This window comes from Manis javanica, chromosome 2 (assembly GCF_040802235.1).
Source record: "Manis javanica isolate MJ-LG chromosome 2, MJ_LKY, whole genome shotgun sequence".
NCBI lineage: Eukaryota > Metazoa > Chordata > Mammalia > Pholidota > Manidae > Manis > Manis javanica.
This window is the reverse complement of record NC_133157.1, coordinates 101,761,136-101,787,657: the sequence shown is the minus strand read 5'-3', so window position 1 is coordinate 101,787,657 and position 26,522 is coordinate 101,761,136. Positions and strand designations below refer to the sequence as shown.

The 26,522-nt window shown below is 36.6% G+C and overlaps 1 protein-coding gene across 5 annotated transcripts in view; it reads left to right on the top strand.

The window, feature by feature from the left end:
- Nucleotides 1–722: 722 nt before the first annotated feature.
- The window catches only part of ZEB1 (zinc finger E-box binding homeobox 1), a 179,401-nt gene continuing 153,601 nt past the window's right edge, over nucleotides 723–26,522 (top strand). For 2 of the 5 annotated variants that reach the window (XM_037010358.2, XM_073228974.1), the window contains exon 1: nucleotides 723–843. In XM_037010358.2, the coding sequence (XP_036866253.2) occupies nucleotides 786–843 (58 nt within the window). In that variant the 5' untranslated portion in view covers nucleotides 723–785. Of the gene's footprint in view, nucleotides 844–1,528; nucleotides 1,637–3,240; nucleotides 3,368–26,522 lie in introns of those variants that run through there. The other 3 variants (XM_073228973.1, XM_073228972.1, XM_073228975.1) reach the window with 2 other exon arrangements.

Below are 26,522 nucleotides of genomic sequence, written 5' to 3'. Positions count from 1 at the left end.
GGCTACACCACTGACTTTGCTCGCATGCGGAACTTCTCGCCTCTCCTACGGTCCAGATGAGGTTCTGGCTAATTGAAATCACTTCCCATTCCAGTTCGCTCGGGGGGAAACTGTGGGTCCGCGTAAGGGAAGGTAGTCTGAACTGCAGGTAGCCTCTCGTGAGACCGCGTATCCTCCCTCAGAGGCCGAGCTTCCAAATCGCCGTTCCCCGAACCTGCTCTTCCTCTAAGCAGGAACTCCCAGGGCAGCCCAGGGCACGCCGAGCCGCCAATTGATGCGTGGGAGCGGAGTCCAACGTTGCCGAGAAAGGAGGACAGGTTGCTCGTATCCCTCGAGGGGGCAGCTCTCGGGCACAGGGTCCTGAGGAGAGTTAGCCGGACCCCTACGCGCCCCCGGCTAGCGGGTGTGGCCAGCTGAGAGGCGGAACGCGGAGCCTCCTACTTTACCTTTCTCCATCCCGCTGCCGGTCGCCTTTCTGACCTCGTACCCACAGTTTCCCAACTGTCTCCTTCCCCACCCCGCGACACCTGACGGATACTTTTTCCTCTCCCCTCGATTCAAACTCAGCTGCTTCTACGGTTGCCGCAAACCGTCCTCTCCCTAGCAACAAGGTTCCGGCCGTAGAGCAAACGGCTCTAGGTGTAAGGAAGGTGATGTCGTAAAGCCGCGAGTGTCGTAAACCAGGTGCGGTGGGGAGGGGGAAGGGGTGGAGGCGGAGGGGTGGGGGGGAAGAGGGAGGGAGGGGGAGGAGGTGACTCGAGCATTTAGACACAAGCGAGAGGATCATGGCGGATGGCCCCAGGTGTAAGCGCAGAAAGCAGGCGAACCCGCGGCGCAATAACGGTGAGTGGCGTAGGGGACCGGGGAGCGGCGGAGTCAGGGGGAGACGGGCAGCCGGGGCGCCCCGGGGGTGAGGGGGGCGAGCCGGGCTGGGGGCGGCCGGAGCAGGGACGGGCCAAGTGGAGTGGGAAAGTAGAAAGTAGTGCTCTCTGCCCCCCTCCGCTGCCGCCGCTGCCGGAGCCGCGCCGCGGCCGCCCGCTCTCCCTGAACCGTTATGTCTCTTACCTGGTCTCTCCGCCTAGCGGCTCCTGCCGCCCCTGCCGCCTCCGTGGACCGTTAGCCGCCGCCGCCGCCGCCGCATCCCCGGTGCTGGGCGGGCGGCCGGGAGGCGGCCGGCCACTTTTCTGGTCCTGGGTGGAGCGGCTGTTGCTTCTTTCGCACTTTTCCCCACTCGCCTGCCCCTCGGCGCCTCCCCCCCTCATCCCCCTCCGTGTTATCCTCCTTCAGCGCGGAGGCCCCCGGGAGCCGGGGAAGTAACTTGTGCCCCGCGCTGACCCTGCAAAGTGCCTTCCGCGCGCCGCGGCCCCGGCCGGGGCGGTCGCTGTCGCTCGGGCCCCGCGGCTTGGGCCGGGCCAGGCGGCCGGAGGCGGCGGCGGCGGCTGCGGGCTGCGTGCCGTCCGTGCGCGCGTCTGCGCGGGTCCTGGCGGAGCGCGCCGCGGGCGGACCGGGCTGGGCCGGCGGCGATGAAGTTATGACCCGCCAGCGAGGCGCGCCCGCGGAATGGGGGGCAGCAGGACGGAAGCGCGGGGCCTTCAGCGGCTCCCCTCCCTTCTCCTGGGTCCCGGGGCTGGGGACGGTGAGGCGAGCCCTGGGAATGCCGTCCATGTTCCGTGGAGAGCTGGCGGGGCGGCCGGGGACTCCGGGCTTGAGCGGGCACCTACTTGCCGCCGCGGGAGACCTGGAGCTGGCGGCGAGCTGGGCGGCGCGTGCGTTTGTGGAGTTGTTACCTGGTCTCAGAGTCGGGGAAGCACCACAGACAGATCCCCTCCCCGGGGAAGGCTGCTTCTCCGCGCCAGGATGGGGCTCTGTGCGGACGCCTATCTTTTTTTTCTCTTTTCGGTTTTTGGGGAAGTTGTTACCTGGGCCGGACGCGCGGAGCGCTGAAGCCGGGTAATGGAGCTTGGGTGGCGCGCTGGGTCTCGGGTGGAAGGCGGGTGGGGGAGGGGGCGGACAGACCCACGGACGCGCGGGTGCGCTGCAGCTGCAGTGTTTATTGATTTGTGTCCATGTGCCGGGGAAACACACACTTCCCTGCCGTGCGTGAGAGTTAAAAATAATAGTGAATAACGGGGGGGAGAGACAGCGAGAGAGCGGCAGACCCGAACATGTGGTGGTGGTTGCACAGTCGCCTTTTCCAGTTTGGAAAGACATTGTAAGTTGCTTGCATTTCTGCGTATCTCGGGGCGATTCTGTGCTCTCTCTCCCTCCTGTTCAGCAGTGAAATGTCTGCTGATTGTTATTGTCTGGACAGTTTCTGTGGTGAGAGAAGCAAGACTTGTCCGCCCGGGGGCGGCAGGCACAGGCGAGGTCTCCCACCGGCGGCCGGGTACCTGTTTGTATAATAATGGGCGGCAACGGCCCTGCTGCGGGCTGCAGCCCAGACTATATAAGGAATTACGCGTACGTTTCGGACCAAGGGACTCCTTTGGGCTCCTGCGTTATTTTTAAAACGAGTTTTAGGAGTAGGGCAATAAATGCGCCTATAATGGGATCGCTGTACCTTCCAGAAAAATGAGGAAATGTGTGTTTGAGTGCAAACTCTCTGGCGCTTCCCCGCCCCGCCCCACCCCCACCTCCCCGGCTCCCTTGCTCCCTTTCTCCTTCCCCTCTGGGATGCGAAACGCGAGGTTTTGTAACCTTTCCTGGCAATTTTAGATTTTGTGTGGGATTTCCTGTCTAGAAGCAGATACCAAGATTTTAAGCTGTTTCATGATGTTTCCTTCCAATCGTAAACATGTATTATATATTGGGCTGACACTGAAATCACTGCTTTCATGAATGGTTTTTAGTTATTCTAATAAACATTCGCTTTTTAAAGACGTTTGTTAGGACCGATAACTAATATTTGGTATCCTCATTGTGGAGAGATGACTCGTTACAGCAAAGAGCAGCGCACAGGCCATTGCAATTTAATTTCCTGTTTTAGCGTCAAATACTGTGTGTTCTATATTGAGCTACAGCCGCTGTTGCTGATGTGGCTTGTGAAAGGTAAGTTGGTTCAGCGAGGGCTGTTGGCTCTTTACCTTATTTAAAATGTTCATCACCAGAAAAAGGGGCTTTTCTTGTTGCTGACGACATGTGTGTGACATGTGAGTCTGAACCACCCAGCGTCTGTGCAGCTGCTGTAAACATGTTTACCTGAACAGGAAAGAATGGATTTTTCTTCTAAAGATCCTGTGATATGAACATTACACCCATAAGGCATATCAACAGATGACTTAAGGGAAAAAAAGCTATCCTGAAAGATACTTGAAGTCAACAGGAAAAAGAGGTTCTCGATCGCTGCAGCAAATGGCAACTTGTGCAGGTAGAAAAAAGATGGTGTTTAGTTTTCTCCTGCATGTATGTCAGCCCCCTCCTGTCTGCTGCTTTCATTCTCGAGGGAGGGATTTATTTACCACGCTTGTTGTCAGTATTTTTCCTTTGTGTTTAATATTAGAAAAACAGATTTGGGGCTGTTTAGCACAAAATGTCTTGTCTGCAGTATGCATTACTCTCGGAAAACAAAAGGTGTTTAAGATAGCACTGTACTACTACAGGTACCTTCCATTTTCATCACTTTCGGCTCATGCTTGTATTTTTTTGTTCTCAAATGCATTTCATCTAGTGCTGATGATTACAGCCATGCTGTTTTGAGATTAAGCCTTATAATCTGTGAATTTAAAATGGTTATATGCCATCGTGTTAGGAAACCTTTGGGTAGGTGCTGGTTAATATTTCTTAGCAACGCAATCATATTTAAGTTGGAGTTGTTTATGGAAGAGAATTGCTTGGGAAAAATGTTAGCTCTTAAATCTTCTGAATGACAGGGTAAAAGATATATATACAGTGAGAAATAGTCATAGAGTATGCTATTATTTATATGTAAATAATTTTTGTTCATTTTAAAATAAGGTATGCAGATTTTGCTGTTTAAGCCTCCACTAAAACATTTTAATTTTCTTTCTGGAATATATCTGCAGCGTAGGATATTAATGGGAGAATCAAGTGATGTAACTTGACAGGGGTAAACCAACTGAGCATGGTTTGGCCAGAGCATCAAACCTTATGTAGTAACTTTATGGTAATGATGTTTGTCAACTACAAAGGAGTGGTATTCCAATTGCTTAAATCGATTTTTGCCATTTATAATGTAATGCTTTGTTTGTTGTATTTTAAAAATTTGTCTTCTCATTTTCCACTTATACTCTATGTGTGGTTTTCGTACCCTTTTTTTTTTAGAAATATATTCTAGCTACTAATGACGACAATCTGAATAATTCACTTTAGATGGAATAGCAGGTACCTATTTTTCTGTTATTTGAACCATTTCTACTTGCTGTCTTTGGAAACCACCAGTAGAGGATGCTAACAAAAGTGATGTTTCGTGTAGTAGTAGTAGTAGTAGCAGTAGTACCATAAGTCCCTATCTCCTGTTGATTGGGACCTCTGCATGGATAGGGACCTTTGGTGTAATTGCCTTAGTGTTATGTAAACTAGCCCTGGGTAAATTAGGCTTATGCATTTTCTAGTCTACTAAGACTGAAAAGAAGTAGGAATGTTTTAGCTTGGCCATTTTTATAAATTTGAGCTTTTTATGTCCTGAAATTGAGATTGCTATCACTTTAGTCTTGCTTTAGACCAGATGTATTAATGCTGTAAAAAAAAAAAGTTTTATATTGCTAGGTTTGTAGAAGAATATGTAATGATTGGCCCATATATTTTTTTGCATACTTAGCATACTATTTAACCTTTTTATTCATAGTAAGAACCCTGAAGAAACATTTTTACACATTAAAAGGTTAAATATGGTAAGAAAATTGCAATTAATTGATTAATAGTATTGTGTAATTGTTTTCCTATAACTTGTAGACAAACATGGGTTGGCAGACAACTGCTTAACGAGCAGTCCCTCAGATATTAGTGATTTTTAGATTTTTATCTTTTCCTTCCCTTCTACTTTAAGAATCAGAATCAGGTAGTGTATAATTTTAAATTTACCAATTATAAATTAAGGAACATAAGTTTGTTTTGGGGTTTTAAATGCAGTGTTCTAAAAGTCTCCATAGTTTGATTTTTATCAAATGCTTGCATTCAAAGAATTCTCACTTTTCAAACCATGTAAATCGGTATTATAACTTTCACTTATAAATAATTGCACAAGACTTACTGTATTTAGTTATGCTTTTTGATTTATGTTCACATAATTGCATTAATATAACTGCATGTATTAATACATTCCTAAAGGAAGTATTTCATTAGGTCAAATGTTAGAGGTATTTATTTCTGTAGTTATTTTTAATGGTGTTTCTGTGTGTACACCACTAATGCCATAATGTAATAGTAATACTGTTTATCTTGAATTAAAGTTGAAATTACCTGAATTATCAAGTAAGCCTGTGAATTTATCATTTGGGGGGTATCATGGCTCTTCAAGAGTGAGCATGTATGTGCATTGCATGTCTGCGTAAATACAGTTTTATGCTTCCTGACCAATGTTTCTTGAATTTGGTTTTCTCCTAATTTTTAGAGCTGGGAGTAGTAAATAAGTTACCAGTAAAATGGTAAAAAAAAAACAAAAAACAAAAAACCACCGTTTTAGGGAACTTTTTTAAGAAACTGAGGAACTTTACCACAAAGCCATAACATACATAATTGTAACATGGAGCAAAATTTAAAGTATCTTATAATTGAAAGCATCGTTCATTTGTCAAGATGACCCTTAGGCGAAAGCATATGAGATGTTTGGTTAATACCTTTTTCTTTCTTTCTCTAGTATCTAGCATTTTTTAATGCCATACCATATGTTTGCAGTTCTAGTAGCTTTGAAGCATGTGGTGAGAAAGTTCTATCAAGAAGTTGGGACTATTTTTAAAATAACAGCAATCATTTCTCATAGGTGTTTTTATTTTGTTTTTCCCCCTTTTTTCTTTCCCTTCTATAAATCACTTCTAAGTATGTGATTAGAGCCAGATGTAAACACAGATGCAGTATCATGTGGAATTATACTGTCAGCTACTCTTAGCTACCTGTACTGAATTGCAGTAAAGAAAAAAATCATACGATACATGTTGGAAGAAGATACATATTAGTATGCAGGAGTGCAGTGAGAGGTTAGAGAACTTGATGGAATTGTAGAAATAGTATTTAGTATGAAAAAAAAGGTTTTTTAAGCTTTGCAGCATGATCACTATTTTATGGGAAAATGTGTGTTTATTTCTAATCAAGATAAAAGCTAAAATAAAAAGTTCAAAGTTGAAAAAATTTTTTTAAATTTTTAACTGGAAAAGTGCTCTGATTAGGAAATACAAAATGGTTTTTTAAAACATTTTTAAAAAGCCTGTAAGTTTCTACAAGTTAAAGAAAATAAATGGATATACACAGAGTAAAAAAAGTTTTTTAGCAACCCCAGTTAAAGTTAAATCTGACCAATTATACAGGCATTGCTATTAGAAATAATCTTTCCTTTGGGTGGGACAGTGTTTTGAGAATTGTATACATAAAGGAAGCTTTATTGGGACATCAATTTTAACAAATAAAAAATTTCAGTATGGTGTGAGCATATCTAGATTTTAATCTTGATGAAGGTAAGTAATGCTGTTTGTTAACCTGAAACTAATTTGCTTGAAAATATGGCAACATGCTATTACTACTTAAATAGCAAAATGCTCTCTAATAAATAAAATTTGCCTTAAGATTGTTTTCAGAAAAGAAAATTGTTTAATATTTAGAACTCACTTCATTAACATAGTTAAAACATATTTTGGAGTGTATCGTTTAGGTGTAGTTTAGTTGAAAAACTCCAAAGGTAGAGCAGAAAAAGCCAAGTTCAAGTCTATAACTGTATTTTAGCTTTGAAATATTATTAGATTCTTATTTTTTTATTCTCTTAAACTAGTTTATCTCATTTACTAAAACATCTTCTTGTTATTTAATACATGTCCTCTATAATCATTGGAGTTTCATTTATCTGTCCATATATACATTTCTCCTCATAATCCACTTTGTATATTTATTGAGACTTGAGGCATGGAGTTTAAGTTATAAACTCCATGTAGCTGTTAGTAGAAGACCTTAGAGTATGGCAGCCTGGGAAAAGTGTTATCATCTGTTTTGCAGTACCAACTACATGTGTGCTGGAATTATTAGCAACAGATGGTTTGTGACCTCTTAATTCCCTCTCCCCTTCCCCTCCCTCCCCATCCATATTTAAAATTAAATGTGAATGGAAGATAAATGTGGGGATTAGGTCAATTTCTCATGTTTACTGCCGTGTTCTAAGAATATAGCAAGATCTCTATTTTCTTCTTAAAGTATTTTAATTTCAAATTTTTAGATATTTTAAATATTCCAGTTTTGGTTTTTAGGTATCTTAAATAATCCCATATCAATTTTCTATTTATAAAATGTGGCACCATTGTTGTTTAGATACCTCAGTTACTATTCATGGTCATCAACCCACAATATATTCTAATTTTCCTAATCTTTGAGATCTTTATATCCATTCGATCCACATTCTAATTGAATGTTTGGTTTTTGTTAAATGCTCAGAGTGTGGCTAGTTTATTGATTAAAATTTCATCGTTCTTTTGGAATCTTATATTTTTAATATGGAAGGCTCTTCAGAGGTTTTTTTTTTATCTGAAAACTGATACAGATAAGCTGAAATTTAGGATCTTCAAGTAGAAAATCCACAAGAGGCTTTAACGTGGTTTTAAGAAGGGGTAATAGTGACATGTGGGACAACATACACTGATACTCTTCAAAGAATAGATTGTCTGAACTTGGGCTCAAGATAACCTTACTCGCCTTAGATACTTGAAAAGGCTATACAAATCACTGTATCTCTTTAATGTTTTTTTCCTTTCTATTGAAAAACTAAGTTGCTATTCACTCCGGTTGCTACATCTTTTTTCTAGCCCTCTTAGATTGATACTCTGGTTTTTTGCTTTTTTTGTTGGGGGGAGAGTTGGAGGAGAGAACATAGTTACATATGAATAAATTCTAATTAAGAAATTAATGAAATAATTTTGGAAGGATTTGGAGAATAATCCAAGTCCATTTCTACAGATAAGAAAACAGATTAAAGAGATAAAATGACTGCTAAGGTGCTAGTACTAGTTAGCTTGGACCAGGTTATAGTTTTCAGGTTCGGAGCTCAGGTTCCTTTTATTAGACCATTTGTAACAACTGAGAACTAGATGCCATGAATTTTCAAATTTATCGTAGTTAAGACCAAGATGTGTAGAATGCTCAGTCATCTCAGATAAAAGGGTTTCTAACCACTTGCATAAATCTTACCAAATTTAATAGTTGATGTGACTGTAACAAAACATTAGAGTTGCATAGAATATTGCTTAGAAGCACAGTCTTCTTAATTTGGATTACAATTTTTCCTTTTTATTCCTGTTCTTAACACCATACACGCTATCCTTTCCCAAACCTCACTTGTACCCAATCTAACGTATTTTATAAATATTCTTGGTTACATCTCTATCCTTGTAAAATTGTGTAGTTCTTTTGTGTTTTGCATCTACATAACTGCTTTTTTGCTATGTATTTTAGTTCATTCACTCAGCGTTCTTTGAGATCTGTTCATGTATGTACATCTAGTTCATTGCTTCTAACTGTGCAATATTGCATGATTTGCTCTAGCACACATTACTTATGAGTTCCTTTAATGATAGATGTACAGGTTGACTCCCACTTTTGGGTACAAATAGTTCTGTAGTAAACATCTTTCTAGCTGTTGCTAATGGCTGTGGAAGAGTTTTTCTGGGGATATATATGCGGGCATGATTTGCTGTTATAGGTTAAAGTTAAATATCATGTTCAATCTAAGTTCTGCCAGATTATATCTAAAAAGGGTATGCCAATTTTTACCCTCACCAACAAGGTATAAAAATTGTACTTTCTTACATTTTGCCAGCTTTTGCTATGGTGCAGCATCCTACATTTTACTCATTTAACTGTTGTTGTTAAATAATATTTCATGGTGGCTGTAATATGTTTTTCTCTGTTGATGAGGGAGGTCGATCATTTCTTCATATCCCTGTTAGCCATTTGGGTTTCTGTTTTCATTATCTGATCTGTTATACCCTTTGCCCTTCCTTTTGGTTGGGTTTTGACTTGTCTGTTTCCCAGAATTCCTTGTGTATTTGGGAGAGCAGTCCCCTGGTGGTTTAAGACATGCTAAACATTTCCCTAATGTATCATTTATTAAGTTGACTTATTATGGTACAGAAATCCTTAATTTTAATGTACTTAAATCTATCAAATTTTTTAGTTTGTGGCCAGTAAGACATCTTTCTTGATCCATAAACTGCAAAGATATTTTCCTAGATTTTCTTCTAATAGTTTTGTAGTTTTACCTTTCATATTTAGGTCTTTAATGCATCTGAAGTTCACCTTTGAATATAGCAATTCTTTCTTAAGAGGAGCAAACATACTGGTTAAAAGTTTGGGTTATCCAGTAATTTACTAGCTGAGTCACTGTGGCCGAGTTACTTAATTTTTCAATGCTTGAATTTCCCCATATATATAAAAAGGGGATGATAGCCTTATTGTTAGGTTAAATGAGATGTATGAAGCACTGTGCCTAGTACATGTTTTAGCATTCAGTATACGTTCTTTTTAAAATTTACTTATTAGATTAAGTTTATTTGTTGTAAATACATTTTGTATCAGCTAACAATTTCATAATGTCTTGTTGGATATTAACTATAAAACTACCATCTAAAAGGATGTTGTTATAAAATTTGTTCATTGTTTCTGTAGCTTTGATCCTAAACAATGCTTAGTTGTTCTAGCCTTAAGGACAAGGCTGTTTGTTAAATCAGTAATAGAATAGTATCTTAATGCTATTTTTGATATGTCCTTCAGTTTGAGAAAGGCTCTCTTGGACTCTTTTTAAGGGGCATTATAGTCAGAGAGAACTTACCACATTACTTTTATGTATAATACTGATGTTGATTTCAAGGATAATACCCTGGTGTTACTCTGTTACATAAAACAAAGAAACCAAGCTCAAGGAAGCTAAACTTTATATTCTGTATTTGAGTAGCCTAAGGAGTGTGAGGTCCTCAGCTTTTCATACTGTTTCATTCATTTCATTTGGAATATATTTAAGATGGTTATATGTTTTCTAAAGACATAATATGTCCCTATGGTATAGATCAAAGCAATCCTAAGACAAAAGTTGAAATGATACCCTTTTTGTGTGCATGTTTTAATAAAGTTTATTGAGGTATGTAATTTATGTATATCATTACACATGTACATTTTGATTTTTGACATACTTACACATCTATGTAACTACCACCATAATTAAGCTATACAACCTTTGCATCATCGCATAAAGTTCCCTTGTACCTCATCTCTGTCAACCTTCCCTACCTCTGACTCAAGCAACCAGTGATCTCTTTTGATCACTAGAGATTAGGTTTACTGTTTCTAGAGGTTCACATAAACAATCACAAAGTAAGTACTCTTTTATCTACCTTCTTTTCCTCAGCATAAGGTTGATAAGATTTAATCCATGTTATTGAATGTATCAGTAGTTCATTGCTTTTATATTGGCGAGTGTAGTAGTTGTAGGCTGAGTGACTAATATTCCATTGCATGAATATACCACAATTTGTTTACCCATTCACCTATAATGGACTTAACTATTTGGGTTGTTTCTGGTTTTGCTATAGAATAAAGCTGCTATGAACATTCACATACAAATTTTTGTATGGATGTATGCTTAACATTTCTTTTGGATAAATACCCAGGAGTAGAATTGCTGGATCATATATAGTTCTGTAAGAAACTGCCAAACTGGTTTCTAAAGTGCTTGTAACATTTTGCATTTTACAATGTATGAAAGTTCTAGTTGCTCTGCTCCTTACAGACATTTGTCCATGTTTTTAATTTTAGCTGTCCCAGTAGTTGTGTGGTAGTGTCTTTTTGGTTTTAATTTGGATTTCACTGGTACTAATGATATTTGAATATCTTTTGATGTACTTACTAGCCATTTGTGGTTTTTTTTAATGAACTGTCTGCTTTAGTCATTTGTTTTTAATTGGGTTGCTTGTCTTTATTAATGAGATGTAAGAGTTCTTTATATATTGTGGACCCAAGTTCTTTAATGGATATAGGTTATTTAAAATATTTTCTCCCTTTATGTGGCTTGTCTTTTGATTTTCTTAATGATATCTTTGAAATGCAAAAGTTTTAAATTCTGATGAAGTCCAATTTATAATTTTATCCTTTTAGACTTTGTGATTTTTGTGTTTTCAGAAATCTTTGCCCATTCCAGGAAATTTTAGGCTTCTGTGCTGTTTTAGGTCTGTTATCCAATCCAGGTTAATTTTTGTCTGTACCCTATTTTGATGTTCAGTCACAAGCCTGGCTGAGGTGTAGGCCTTGCATAGTTTGCAAGACGGAAAGACTTAGTCTTACTCATCAAAATTCAATATGAAAATTTCTATTTGAGTTTTTAGGAATATTTTTCAGGACTCAACTAAGATCGAAAGCTCAAGATTATAAAGGAACACAAATCCTACTTTCTTGGTTTCAAACATTTTTAAACTGAGAGCAGTTACATTGTGCCTAGTCAGTGTTTTCAAATTTTTTCACTTTTAATTCACAGAGATATACTTGAGAAAGGATTAAGTTTCAGAGAAAGATGTGCAAAAAAGTAGCCACAGTTAAGCACAATGTGAATGTTATCTTCATGGTCTCTTATTTCCTACAGTTTTAGTGAGTTCAGCACTATACCAATTGTTTTGCACATTCCATAGCTTTTATCTTTACACTGGGGATTTGTTTAAACCTACCATTTATTTTGAGTTCATCAAGGGATATAATTTTATCCTTTAAAAAATTTTTTCCTTCAGTAGTGTATGTTCATTTAGTTTATTGTAGTTGATATACAGTATTGATTTCATTTTGGTGTATACATAATCACTCGACAGTTATACATTACTGAATGCTCACCACCATAAGCGTAGTTACTGTCATCATACAGAGATGTTACAATATTATTGACTATATTCCCAATGCTGTACTTTTATCCAGCATTTAATTTATGTTGTAACTGAAAGCTTGTACCTTTTTGTCCCCTTCACCTGTTTCACCTGTTTCATCCATCCCTCCCTTTGGATATGAAAGTTTCTTTAACTGTCTCTAAGTTCCTTGCATAAGGCCTCCACCCTGCTGTTAAGGTGAAACCACAGTAGTCCAGGTCTGTAGTGACCTCCAAATCCCATGAACCTTTCTCAGTCCTCACCTTGTTTGAATTCCCTGTATTTGATATTGTTGACTCTCCTGGAAGGCTTTGCTTACTTTGCTTTCTTAGCTTCCATACTATTACTCTTCTTTTAATTTCTCATCTCTTCCCATTCTTCTCTCATGGAGCCTCTTTCTCTTTGCTGTTACCCAGGGCTGCTTCTCTTCTCACTCGACATACCATACCTAGAAGTCTGACTCAGCTCTCTTAGTTGTAACTGTCTCATATGTTTTTGAAATCTTCATCCCTTGCCCAGAAGAAGACTGGGCTCCAGATATGTACTTACAGTTGTCTATGTAACTTCTCCACCTGTATATCCTGCAGGACTTTCAACTTCACACGTCCAAAGTAAGTGAATTCCTTTCATCTCCCACTAGCCTTGCTGTCCTTCTGCATTCACTATCTTGTTAGTGCCACCACCAATGTATTACATTCCTAGGGTTAACCTTCCGTCTCCTAACCTGATAATTATGAAACCCATCAGTTCTACATCCTAAATATCTCTCAAATCAGTCTTTTCCCCTGCATTTCAATTTCTGCTGTTCTGGGACCCTCCTTTCTCACCCAGACTCTTAACAATTGACTATTGTTTATTATAGTAGACTCTTCTCTGCTGCCAAATTATCCTTGTAAAAAAAAATAAGGTCTGATTCAATCACTTTCACAATTAGATCTCTTCCCTCCATCTTTATTAACTTACTGGATAAAACTGAGATCCCTTGCATGACCTACAAGGCCCTCATTTATGAACCTGTCCCTGCTACTTCTTCCACTTATCTACTGACCACTTCCTGCCTCCTGTTTTTTAACTATAGATTCCTGTATCTACAAGTTGGTATTCCTCCATGCCTTTAAAAATACTTTTGTTCTTTCTACCTGAAATAACACTTCCTTTTTCACTGTCCCATACTTTTCTGGTGTATTTTCAAAGGTGAGCAGGAATTTGTCTCAGATACTTCTTCCAAAATGCTTTCCCTGGTCCCTTTGCCATTTTTCAGAGGAAGTTAATTATCTTCTGTTATACCTTTGAATCTGTCTCTTACACTTATATTTTTGTTCATATTCTACCAGATTATGATTTGTTCCTATGTCATCTTCCCTCCCTAACTATAGTATCCTTTAGAATGGAGACTTTCTTACTCATCTTGGCATGCCAGTAAGTACTAGTAACTGTTGTTGTAGTAGCATGGTATATAGCACCTCCTATATTTATGTTATCTGTTGTATGCCAGGTGCTGTTCTAAGTCCTTTACATTTATCAGCTCATTTGATTCTCACAATAATACTATTACTATTTTTAGACCTTCTTAACAGATGAGGAAACAGGCAAAGGGAGATTAATTTATCCAAGGTCACACAGCTAATAAGCAGTAGAACAGGGATTTTAGTCCATTTGGCCAGATTTAGAGTCTGTGCACTTAGTCACTGCCCTTTATTGCTTCTCAGTGCACCTGGCATATGGCAGACAAGCAGTGCTTATTGAACAAATGATTAATTCTGAGAAGAATTTTATTGCCCTGCTCCCCTCTGCCCCAAAGTAAGTTGAAAGAGTTAGTAAAATGTACTGATGCCTCATTTTCTTATATTTCATGAATATTTAAAAGTGTATACATCTAAGTTGGTTCTATATTATTTTTATTTGTAAATTGATTTTTCAGTTCACTCAAACTGGTGATTTTTCATCTAAGTTAAAATAGTATTTCCTTTTTTTCCATAAAAGGTAACTTACATAGCAAATAAACCTACTTTGCTCTTACTTTAGCATAAATAATCATCTTTGCATAAATTATCTTGGCCTGATGTGATTTTTAGCTACATACTTTACCCCTCATTTTGTTATGCATGAAAAAAGTGTTCAGTTATTTTGAACTTTGATAACTTGATTATAGATACATTTATTTACTTATATTTCTCTTATTCATGTCCTAAAAATGGGTATGTCACTAGAGTAACTCCCATATAATTCTCATTTTTAAGATAGTATAGTATTTTTCTATATGACTTTTCTATTTCTTTTTATCACCTATTATTCCTTGAAAATCCATCGTAACTAAGTTATATCTTTTGTTTTTAAAGCACTCATTTATTTTTACTCAATTTAGCTCTGTGTATGCCTTGAACATTCTAAATATTAATGGCATAATTCCTTCTGATCTAATATCTTTAGGTGCATTTACAGAAAGAGCATTAAACTGGGGGATAGAAGTCTTAGGGTCTAATATTAAATCTGCTATTAATTGGTCTAAGAAATAGGTAAAATAATTTATTTGAGCCTAAGTTTGCTTATCTGTAAAATAAATATGATGAAATACTCATGTGCTAGACAGTGAGACTCTGAAGATGAAAGATACAATATCTTACCCTAAAGAGCTTGTGGTGTCCTAGGGAAGAAAAAGAGGAAAACAGAACTTTATAATATAGTTTGGTAACTGATATGATATTCTGTCCCACCTGCATAGAGGGGATGGCTGCCTTCTGGGTGGGTTATCTAAGTAAAAGTAATAGTCCAGACAGGGGAATAGTATGCACAAAAGCATAACACACACACACACACACACACACACACGGGAATAGTATGCACAAAAGCATAACACACACACACACACACACACACGGGAATAGTATGCACAAAAGCATAACACACACACACACACACACAGTGCTGCAAATCATGTTTGATCAAACTGTAGAGTGAGTGGAGGAATGAATGACTGGCTAGAGAAGAGAATCTGACTAGAGAATTAGGAAGCAAATGAAGAAAAAAGACTTTGTATTGCCATGATTGCATGTTATTTTGGAAGTGATTGGGAATTGCCAAAGATCTTGAAGCAGGGAGTGACATGATTATATTTACATGATGTAGTTCACATCATCTTTATGTTAAAATAATTGAAAATTCAAGAATGTGCAAAATTGCTTTAGTGTAAGTGGGAAAAGCTATGAAAATAAAGCTGATTTGTCCGCTTTCCTGAGTTTTTACTTATACTTGTAGTATAATGCTAACAGAGTTAACAGCAATTGCTCTGAAATGGTGCTGGCACCACCACTACCACTTCTGCCATCATCATATATGTCAATAAGAGGCTTACTTACCTAAAAGCAGAAGTGCCCTTGGTAAGAGTTGGTTGCTAAAATCCATGCACCAAGTTGGCTATGCATTTCTGGATTTGCCACTGTTAGGAGGAATTGTGTATTTTTATATTTTCTTCTTTCCAAATCAGTAAATCATAACTCATACAAATGTGTTGTAGACTTACAGTCTGTTCTATGGAATAAGATGGTTTTACTGCCATTAATAATGATTCTTCAAGCATGTGATACCCTCTGCATTTATTATTACTGAATGAATTTCTGGATTATTTATGGCACTTATAAATGGTTCTGTGTAGAGCTCCATCTTGAGAACCTGTTATATGTACTTCGATATCAGTTCTCTACCATAGATACTTAATAAACAGAGATAGATGATCCTTACCATTCTTTCACCAGGCAGGATCCAGTGCCTGGTTACCTATGATAAATGAGGCTCCTAAGTGCGCTGCCTATTTTATTCTCTGCATTAAAATAATTAGGCATCTACAGAACTTTTCAGATTCCAAATAAAATAAAACCTACTTACTTGAATGTTTCTCACTCAAAATAGCTATAGGCCCGATACATGTTTTTCTTATTGAATAAAAGAATCAAGTGTTTGGGGGAAGTTGCACTATATGCTACAAGGTAGATCAAAATCAGTGCCTTTTTGTAGTCCAAGTGCTGAGAATACACACTTTCTCATGTTTCAACCTCTAAGTTAGTAATTCTTATGTAAAAATAGTATCTTATTTATATGTCAGTTTTCTATTTCACATGAGACCTAGTTTGTGTTAAGGGGCTTTTGTGCTCTATGTGTTATATACTGTATATTTTTAATCAAAACTTTAAAACTTAACTAACCTCATTTTACTAGCTCTCATTTATACCTTATTTACATGATTCACTTGCCTGTGTCATGTGTGACAATAGTAGAACTTAATGGTTATAAAATGCTATATGATTTTAACTTTTATCACATCAGGTTGTTTTTTTAAAGGTGAGTACCTTTTTTTTTCATAGATGGACATGGCATTTTATTGTATCAACTTCAAAAATGGTTTAGGGCAGCAAGGCAGACTTTGATGGTCTATTCTTTGGCAATACATTAAGCACGTGGGGAAGGAAGCTAAAAAATTAACTGTTTTAAGTATTTACAGCTACAGTAACTTCCATCTCAATCACGCACACCTGGGCCGCATGGAGCCTGGTGGCTTGCCATCTGTCTTTAGAGGATTTGGTTGAGGCAGGGTCAGGTTAACAGTGGTCACAGACTTCCACCATTATGTCTCTGAGTTTCTCATCACCATAGTCTCACAGATAAGAAAAGTGGTCACAGATAGAAAGTCCCAGATGTAAGAAAGATAGAGAACACAGGAATGGTTAATATGGATAGGTATATTCAATACTGTATAAAACTTTGGAGGAGGGTAAAATTATTGCTTGGCTGTAGACTTTGGTAAATTATATATTCACCTTAAAATTTCTGAGGTAAAGAGTACAAATCTAGAAATCATGTATGTATTTTCCAAACTAGTAGAGGAAGGAAATACAATGAGAAAAGCTACTCAATCCAAAAACCAAACAAACAAGGAGGAAAAAAAGCATAGAAAGGAGAAAACAAGTAAAAAGCACAAAATGAGATAGTTACTGCTAAGGGCTTATACATTAATAGCTACAGTACCTATGAATTGACAAAAGGCTCCAGTTAACAGAAACCGATTGTCAAATAGGATAAACAACAAAATCTACTTATATGCTGTTTATAAGAAATACCCCTTTAAAAAAGATACAGAAAACTTGAGAATATAAAGGATAAAAAAAGATACTACTGATAACACTAAAGAAAGTTTGTGTGTGTTGTGTGGCTGTATTAATAATGTATATTAACATCATTAAAGTTGACTTTAGGGAAAAAAACTATACTAGAAAGTAAGGGTCACTAAATAGTGACCGAAGGAATGATAATTTTAAAGTAGTGTATGTACCTGATAATGTATTTTGGAAGTATATTAAGTAAAAAATAGGTAGGACCACAGAAGAAATAGGCAAATCTATCAGCATGAGTTCTTAAAATAATCTTTTTTAAGAAATGTTGGAACATGAAGATAAAAATAAAAAATATGGAAGATTTTAATAACAGGATTTCCAAGCTTGCTGTATTGGACATGTATGGAGCATCTCAGAATTCTTTCTAAAAATTATTTTAAAATTATTTTAGGCCACATGAGAAATATTTGCAAAAAGTGATAATATTCTGGTCAAACACAGCCTGTTTTAACAAATTTCAGTGGATTGGCATCATGCTACATTCTCTGTTTACAATGCTACTGTAAGTAACAACATAATTTCCATGTATGTTTGGAAATTGAAATGAGTTATTTACAAATAGCTTGTAGATCAAAGAAGAAAACTTATAAGGAATATTAGAAAATATTTGTAATTTCACAATAATAAAATGCCATTTACAGAAGTTGTGGGATACAGTTAATGTAATACTTCATGGAAATTTATAGACATTAATGGTTTATTACAGGAATAATTTCTGAAAAATAACTGTGTTCTTAAGAATTTGAAGAATAAAAGAATACTCCCACAATTAAAGTAAAAAGGAAATAAATATAAATTAATGTAGAAAACAAAAGTAAATCAGAGAGGAAACTAGCTAAAATAAGATTATTTGAAAAGACTAACAAAATTGAAAACTGCAGGTAAGAATAATCAAGGGAAAAGAGAAGTCACAGAGCAATGTCTGGAATGTAAAGGGGATGTTACAAGGAATGTTTCAAGAATGATCATCTGTATGTTAATATAGTTAAAGCTTAGATCAAATGGACAAATTCCCAGAAAAATATACCTCATATTGGCTTAAAAAGGAAGATAAAATTGAATAGTCTTAAAATATAAAAGAACAATATTCTCTTAAGGTAAAATACCAGTTCCATGCAGGTTATAGCAAGGTCTACCTCAAAGGGATAGTAGCAAGATACTCATTAAGGAAAGTTGATATTTAATGGCACTGGTATTGTCAGTTGGTAGAGAGAGGATGGCTGTGTCAATAATTGGGATAGTTGGTTAATTAAATGAAGAAGAATTGCATTGGACCACTACTTCATGTTATTTAGAGAAATCAGTTGGGCTGGATTATATCTAAATTTATAGATACAGTAAAAGTATAGTTAAGGCAAAAGTAACATTTTCTAAAGATAATAGAGTAGACTATTATCATGACTTTGAATAAATAAGAATGCATAAAACATAGAGCAAAATATTGGCAAATGTGACTAGTCAAAATAATTTCACCAGTAGATACCATAAAGAGAGTGGGGATTAGTCTTCAGCACATATAAAGATCTGTCACACAGTGAAATAAAGACAACTTAATAGAAAACTGGGCAAGGACTTGAATATATATTTCATAAAATAACTCTTTTGGCCTATAAGCATATTTATTATAGGACATTCAACCACATGAGCAATCAGGGAAATGCATATTAAAACTAAAATGTGAAGGCATTTCATGTATCCTAGATTCTCAAAAGTCAAAAGCCAACTGGTATTGCTGTTTGTGTGAGTATGGAGCAGCTGAATCACTTAGGCAAGTGCAGGATCTAATGCTAAGTAGTACATCCTCTAGAAAGAAAATCAGCATTATTAAATAAAATTGAAAATGCACATACACTCTGATCCAATATCTCCATTCCTAAGTATGTCTTAGAGAAACCTCAATACAAATATATCAAGTGATGTACAATACTGAAAATGAATGAATTACAGCTGTGCTCAACAACTGGGATCATCTTAGTAATATAATGTTGGAACAAAACAAATCATACAAGAATACACATGATTCAGTTTATACAAAATTCAAGAACATGAAAAATGAAGTAATACTCTTTTTAAGGATGGAAATATAGTACAACTCTAAGGGGAATAATAACTGTAAAGTTTAGGAAAGAGTGAGTAACATGAGTTTGAGGAGGGACACAGAGTAGATAGAAGAGGTATGGGTAATGTTTTCCTTTTTTAAAGAAAAACTGGATGCTGAGTACTCAGACTGATTTACTTCTTGTACTAGTTTATTTAATCTAAAGTGAATAGACATTTAATATTTATTACTGATAATGATGGTTATTGGTAAAAATTGAAAATAACTGGAAAAAATTCATTTTGGGGAGAGTACAGTATTTGCCATGTATTTCCTATATATGTACATTTAATCTTTGTGACTTCTCAAATGTAGTAGTTTCTTTGAATAGTTTTAGGTTTTTAATACTATCTTTATATTTAATAGCATAATAATAATTACTCCTGGCTATGAGATACTGTAAGATGTATTCATTTATTTTAAGGAGTACAATTTCAGTTCTTCTACATTTTTCTAAGCACTAAACATAAATGGTTTTGTACCTTCATATATTTTCCATTTTTTGACCACATTTTCAGAAGTTTGAGAAAGATATTGCTTTGCTGTATATTTTTCTAACTTAAAACATATGTCTTTTATTCTAATTGCATTTGTGGATATAACATTTTGTTTCAAAATATAACCATTTTGTTCCTTTTATTTATCAAACAATGTTTCTATGTCAGGCACTATTCTAAGCACTTTCAAAATATAACTCATTTAATCTCCATGAAAAGATTATGAGGAAGATACTGTTATCCTCATTTTATAGGAAAGGAAACTGAGGCACAAAGACGTTGTTACCTATGGTCACACAGTAAGTGGAGCCTGTATCCAAATGTTGGCAGCCTGAATACATTCGGGGCTTTAATCACTAAGCTATAGGAAGACCATGTGAAGTAAATCTCTGAGGGGGATCAGTATTCTTTAATAAATAGGGTACTGCTTTTGAAGGTTGCCAGTATATTGTCAGACTATGATGAAATAATTATATAATTCCTTTTATTTTATCTAAGAATGCAAAAATTATTAGTAAAAGATATATTTCTAGATACTGCTTAAATTTACTCTTAAAGGGAGGGTATAAAATATAACAAAAATATATAAATAAATATTTTTTAAAAGATAGAAAAATAAAATGCTTTACTTTTGCTCTTAAAATGAAATACATGTGTCTATGTATTCGTGAGATAAGAGAAGTAGGTAAGTAAAAGTACTTGTTAGTCTAACTGCAGATCTGATCACATGCACAAATGATCACAGTGACCTCTTCTTTCAAAAGTGAATTGATAGTCATAATTTAAAATTAAAGTTTAACAGTAGCAAGTAGAAATTTTGGAAAGCAATTTTTGATTCAGGGATGTTGATGTAGCACTTTTGGGATATTCTATAGTAAAATAGAGTTAGACTGTTAATAGAGAATGTTGGATAATTATAAGTGATTTGTGAAGAAGCCAGTAGTACTATTCAAGAGTAGGCATCAGGAGTAAAGAGAGAAGACTTAGATCCTTCAGAGCAGTGGTTTTTCATCACTGAGGGCCACATTCTTTTGAGAATCTGACATTATCTTACAGAAATTTCCATATAAATTCTACTGTTTTATAACTAAATGAAGGTCTTTCTGTGGGTCAATCCCTAAACCTATTCCCACCTAAAGCCTTTACTTTAGAGGTTCTTGAGAGGTTTTATCCTATAGTTGTATGTTCATTATATATGTTGTCTCTAAGAATTTCAGTTTTTTGTGTATGTGGTTTTGTTAGCTACATCAAATAGTTTAACTTTAAATGGCAGGTGGTTCTATCAGGCAAAATAGAGGACTGTTACTGACTTTTACTTTAGAGCTGACACTATGTATATGGCCTAATTCACTTTCAGATATTCTTCAAAGAGACAGTATTTCCTACTTAATTTACTTGAGTGGCCTGTTTTTCTTTTGTAAGACTAAATGAGAAGAAAAGTTGTTGCAGCTGAATGAAGACATTATTTTTAAAAAACATGTATAAATGTACATTAGTTTACAGCTCTGACCATCCAATAATTTGGGATATTCACAAAAAATTGTGGGTAATTATGACAGTGTCCCATCCACTTCTCTGCCAGGGAGACTAGGTCATGTAATATATGATATTTTGAATTGTTTTAGATGAATCCATCTCAGCACAGGACAGGAGAGTAAATTGTATCTCTGGTAGATACTGTGGTGTAACCTTCATGAAGTGTTTCACAGAAAAAAATTAATATTTCTTGGTTATATTTTTGAAATTAATGCAAAATTGCTATGTTACTATATAATTTACTTGTCTGTGTTAGTGTGAGGACTATAGGAATTTGTATTAGCTTTTTCCCCCTTAAAATTGGGCCAAATGAATCCTCTAGGATGTTTACATTCTTTAATCTGTGGCTTCAAGTCTCCAAGTTGTTACTCCCTGTCTCTACTAAGCATATCTTTCTTTCAGAAGTCAAAACACTTAGGGGGATACATTTTATGAATTATTAACTTATTCTTTTGGTACATACCTGAAACCATTTGTAGGATAAACTATAGCAATTTAAAAGTCTGTTTTTTGTTGTGTGGAGCTGCAGCTAATCTTTAAGACCTAATGATAACATTTTAGTAATAGCAGTTAACATCTAGAAAGGAATAGTAAGTAAATCACCTAACCTTTCATTTTCAGTTTTATATAATTTTACAGTTTGGTACTTGATGACATCCTTGGTACAAGATGAGATAGTATAATGTAACAAACATTAAATGATTGCCTACTATGTTGTAGGACTGTGCTAATTGCCAGGGATACAACGGTGGATAAAACTGGTTTTGCATCTATGGAGCTGGTCAAACGGTGGATAGAATCATAGAAACAGATACTGTTAATACAGTACAGTCAAAACGCACATGGTCAAACGCTGGATAGAGTTATAGAAACAGATAGTGCTAATACAGTACAGTCACTATAATATAGAGAATGGAAAGAATGGTCAAAGCAAGCATTACTGGGAGAGATAATGTCCATACCAAATATTAAAGGATCAGAGAGAGAGATGTGTGCATGTGTGTAAGAATTGAGGTGAGGGGCACAGAGGGGGATGGAAGCAGAGGACCAACTGACGGGAGAACAGGAGCAAAGCACATTGTGAATAAGAGACAGAGAGTGATAGGGAGGTATGGAGCCAGATTGTGGAGGGTTTTTTATGCCATGTTTAGGAGCTTAAACTTCATCTCTCATTCTATGTTTTGGGGAGCCATCGAAGAGTTTTAAGCAGGGGCCTGATCTGATTGTAGTTAGGTTTAATAGATTACTCTGGTAGCTGTTGTGGATTATAAATTTGAAGGGGAAAAGGTTGGAGGCAGGGAAGCCATTTGGGAAGTAGTGGGATTAATGAGAGCTGATGGGGGTTTAGACTAGGGCTCAGTTATTAGAAACAAAGAAGAGGGACAGATTTCAGATTCTTTACCTTTGTTGGTAAATAAGAAATTCAGTAGGACTTGATGCTTGGAAGTGGTCAGTGGAGAAGTAAACAAGCTTAATTCCAAATTGGTTTCTAGCTGGGGTGACTGTGTGGGTGGTAATGACACCAAACCAAGAGAGAATACATAAGTAAGGATGAATTTAGAAGCTAAGGAAGTCAGTTTGGGATGTTTTGAGTTTGAGATGGTAGTGAAATATCCAGTGGGGAGCCTAACAGGGCAGTTGGCCTTTTGAATTTGATACTGTGGGATGTGACAGAGGCTCTGGGCTGGAAAAATCAGTGTCTAAAGAGGTGACTGAAACTATGGGGCCATATCGGGCATGTATGTGGACTGAGAAGGAATAAAAAAGAGCAGAAGACAGCATCTTGGGGATCATCAGTGTTTCAGAGTCAAGCAGAGGAAAAGAAGGACTGCAAAGGAGACAGAGTGCTAACCAAGGACAAATGAAATAATGAGTGAGCTGACCTTGGGTCCAAGTGACATGAGAAACTACACACTTTTAATGGAACTAGTTGGTTCAGTTGTGATTTCTTTAGATGGCCTCTGTATCCTAAATGAGTGATGGAGACCAGAATGTCTCCATTAACCCAGGTTAATCTAGGGTTGAGGTTTTGCCAGGCTGAGACAATGAGAAGTAATATGTAGGGAAGCTAAGGTGTTGAAGTTAAAGCAGTTTAGATGATCTGTTTAGATGATCTGTTGTGGCAAATGTTGCATATTATATTCTGTGCATTATTCTTTATAAATATTAACCTATTTAATGCTCACAACAACGGTAATAGTTACAGAAGATTCTAGAAGGTAAATTCCATGAGGACAAGGAGGTATGTTTTATTTGTTGTATTCTCAGTGCCTGACATAAAGAATGGGCTCAAATACTTGCTGAATAAATGAGTAGGTATGAAATCGATATTATTATTCTCATTTTGTAGATATGGAAGATCTAACTTATGCTATTTAATGGCAGAGCTAGTAGGGAAAGAAGTGAGCCTAGGAGAGGGAACTCATAGAAAATTGAGGGATTCTAGGACTGGAGATCTCTATGAGGTGTCCTAGATATGAAGGGAAGAGGGAAGAGGAGGAAGTATAGTTAGAGAGTGAAATGTTGGGCTCACATTTCTGAGGTGGAGTTATTCTGAGTAGTGACAAAGGGGCAGGTCTTAGGAATGGAGTAAAGGGCTCTATGGGAAAACACGTAGATGTTAAAAGATCCTAAGGTTATAATAAAAGTTTAGGTAGACTAGAAGATTATGAGCAGTCCTCAATAAGTGAGGAGCTATTTCATGGAGATGTGTATGTGAGCAATAGAGTGAAATAAATGAATGTCATTTTCTTTCTTTGAATCCTAGATTTTTAACATAGGGTGGGGGTAAATCTGATTTACTGAAAAGACAGGAATAAACTGGGCTCTCTGAATATGATTTATTTTTCCCTTCTGGATATGGGTTATCTTTTTGGAGACTTCAAAAGTACTCAGAGTGTAAATACCAAAGTTTTAAAGTTTGCCTGATATTCTAGCCATACTTAAGGTATGAATTCTACATGTTACATTTTCCCTCTCAAAAATCCTGCCTCATTCCTTCTATATAGTAGTAGAGAGAATTTTGTCTGTAGCAGCATGGCTCACCTCTGTGTTTGGAAACGGTTGGGTAAACATCCCAAGGTTAGTAAAAACGAAATACACTTGCTCTTCTAAATCTTCAGCCACTGCCCAGTGGATCGCCATTTGTTCCCAGCCCCTTGCTGACCCTTTTACCCTCCCCCTCCTCCAAGTCTCTTTTTGAAAGCTTTGTTTCAAGAAGCTCTTGAGAGCTTTGCTTTCTGCATACATTTTGGGACAGAAAAATTAAAATTCATTTTAACACTAAATTATAGTTAACATTAAGTTGAATATTTTCAGAATGTTTCAATAACCCTAAGCAATCAATCCTGGTTCATTTTTAAAAGATTATTGAATTTTGTATTTCATTTTCTTGGAAAGGCTCTCATTTCATTTCATGTATTTCACTAGCATTGTAATTTCTGTCCTGATTATTTCCCTTCAGAAAAATATGAAAACCCAGTGATATATTATAGGTTTATGTTAAACCTAAATTTCATTATTTATCATATCGATTTAAAGCATAGTCCCTGATTTATGGAATTTTCATTTTGTGGTTGGATACTTATGTCTGCTTGTCCTTTTGTTTGTGTATGTGTGTGTGTGTTTCCCACAAATGAGTCATTGCTCTTAGGAAATTCAAAGTTAATCAAATATGGTATAAAATATGTTTGTATAACTAAAAGTTTGAAGGAGATGTCTTCAGAGATGCTTTTTAGAGCAGATATACCATGATTTTGTGGTTTTCTACGCTTTGTCCACTTTTAGTCTTAGTATGCAGCAGCTGAAATACTGCTAAAGGACCTTTAGAATGAGCCCATGAATGCCCGAGTATGATTTCACTTTCACCTCCCTCTTTGAAAACCTAAATGCTTGTCAAATCAGATGTGTGTTGAGAGCTCTTTACTGAATGTGCCTTGAGCAGGAGAACAAATCTTGGGGTCAACTTGGCATAATCCCCACATTTATCTTTCTCTATTATAGAGGTTTATTGGGGGATTGGGGTAACAGTTCTTAGGAGAAAGTGCAAGTGTAGGTGGACTTGCTGTCATCTTCATAATTTTCCTGCAGCCTCACCGGCCCGGTGATTTCCATACATTAATGTAAAGCAGATTAGGTGTATCTGTGCTCCCCATTTGATCCAAGTACTGTTACAGGAATATTAACTGAGGCACTGTATTTGAAAGTATTTCACTTTTCCCCTATTAATAAACTAAGTTAGATTACCTCAGAGTATTTAATATCATAAGAGGTTTTTCATGTGTTCAGGTACATGTATAGTATACATTAAATTTTTTCTGTGTAAATTTTTATAAATCTGGTAACTTTACCAATTCTAAAGTATAAAATATTTAAATATTAACATACTTAAATAAGTATTTAATATCTAATGGGATTTTAATTTTATACTAATAGAAATGGAAAATTCTTGAATTTTCTTTTAAACTTTCTGATTTAGGTTCTGATAATCTGTTTGAAAATTAGGAATATGCTTAGACTCACATGATTTTTAGTAGCAGAAGCTCCCATGTCTTTACTGGTTATAATTGATTAGAAGCTGCAAACAATAATCACTAATTGTTAAAATGTAAGAACGTTGCAGGGAACCATATGACTAAAGAACTAGTTAGCTTTACAGTTTGTCCACTGTACCTCATACTCTTTGTTTCAGAAGAAAGTGCCTTGTTAGACACTTACCTCCCTTTAGACAAGGATTGTAGGAAATTTCTTGCTAACTTGGACATTTCAACTTGTTCAGGGTTATTGAAAACACTGAGCAAGAGTCGTGGAATGGTTGATAACTTAATAACTAATTCATTTTTTTCTTGTTTTGCTGAATCAATAGTTTAGTGACTAAAGCTTTTGCTCTTTAAACAGATTTAATAAAGAAATATTAATTTGAAACAGTATTACATAAAGTCCATTACTTTTGACTTGGGAGAACATAGAAATCAAGGTATTTAAATATTTGTCTAAATAAAAAGATTTGACTAGAAGGACATGTTTTCTACCAGAACTGGTTTTGATTTTAAAAACTTGGGGTAGGGGGAAGGAAGTTGGGGAGGTGGTTAAGCCCAGATTAACCACTAACATGCTAAAAATACAAATTCATAGGCATTACACTAAATTATTTATATTTTCAGCATTTTTGTTGACC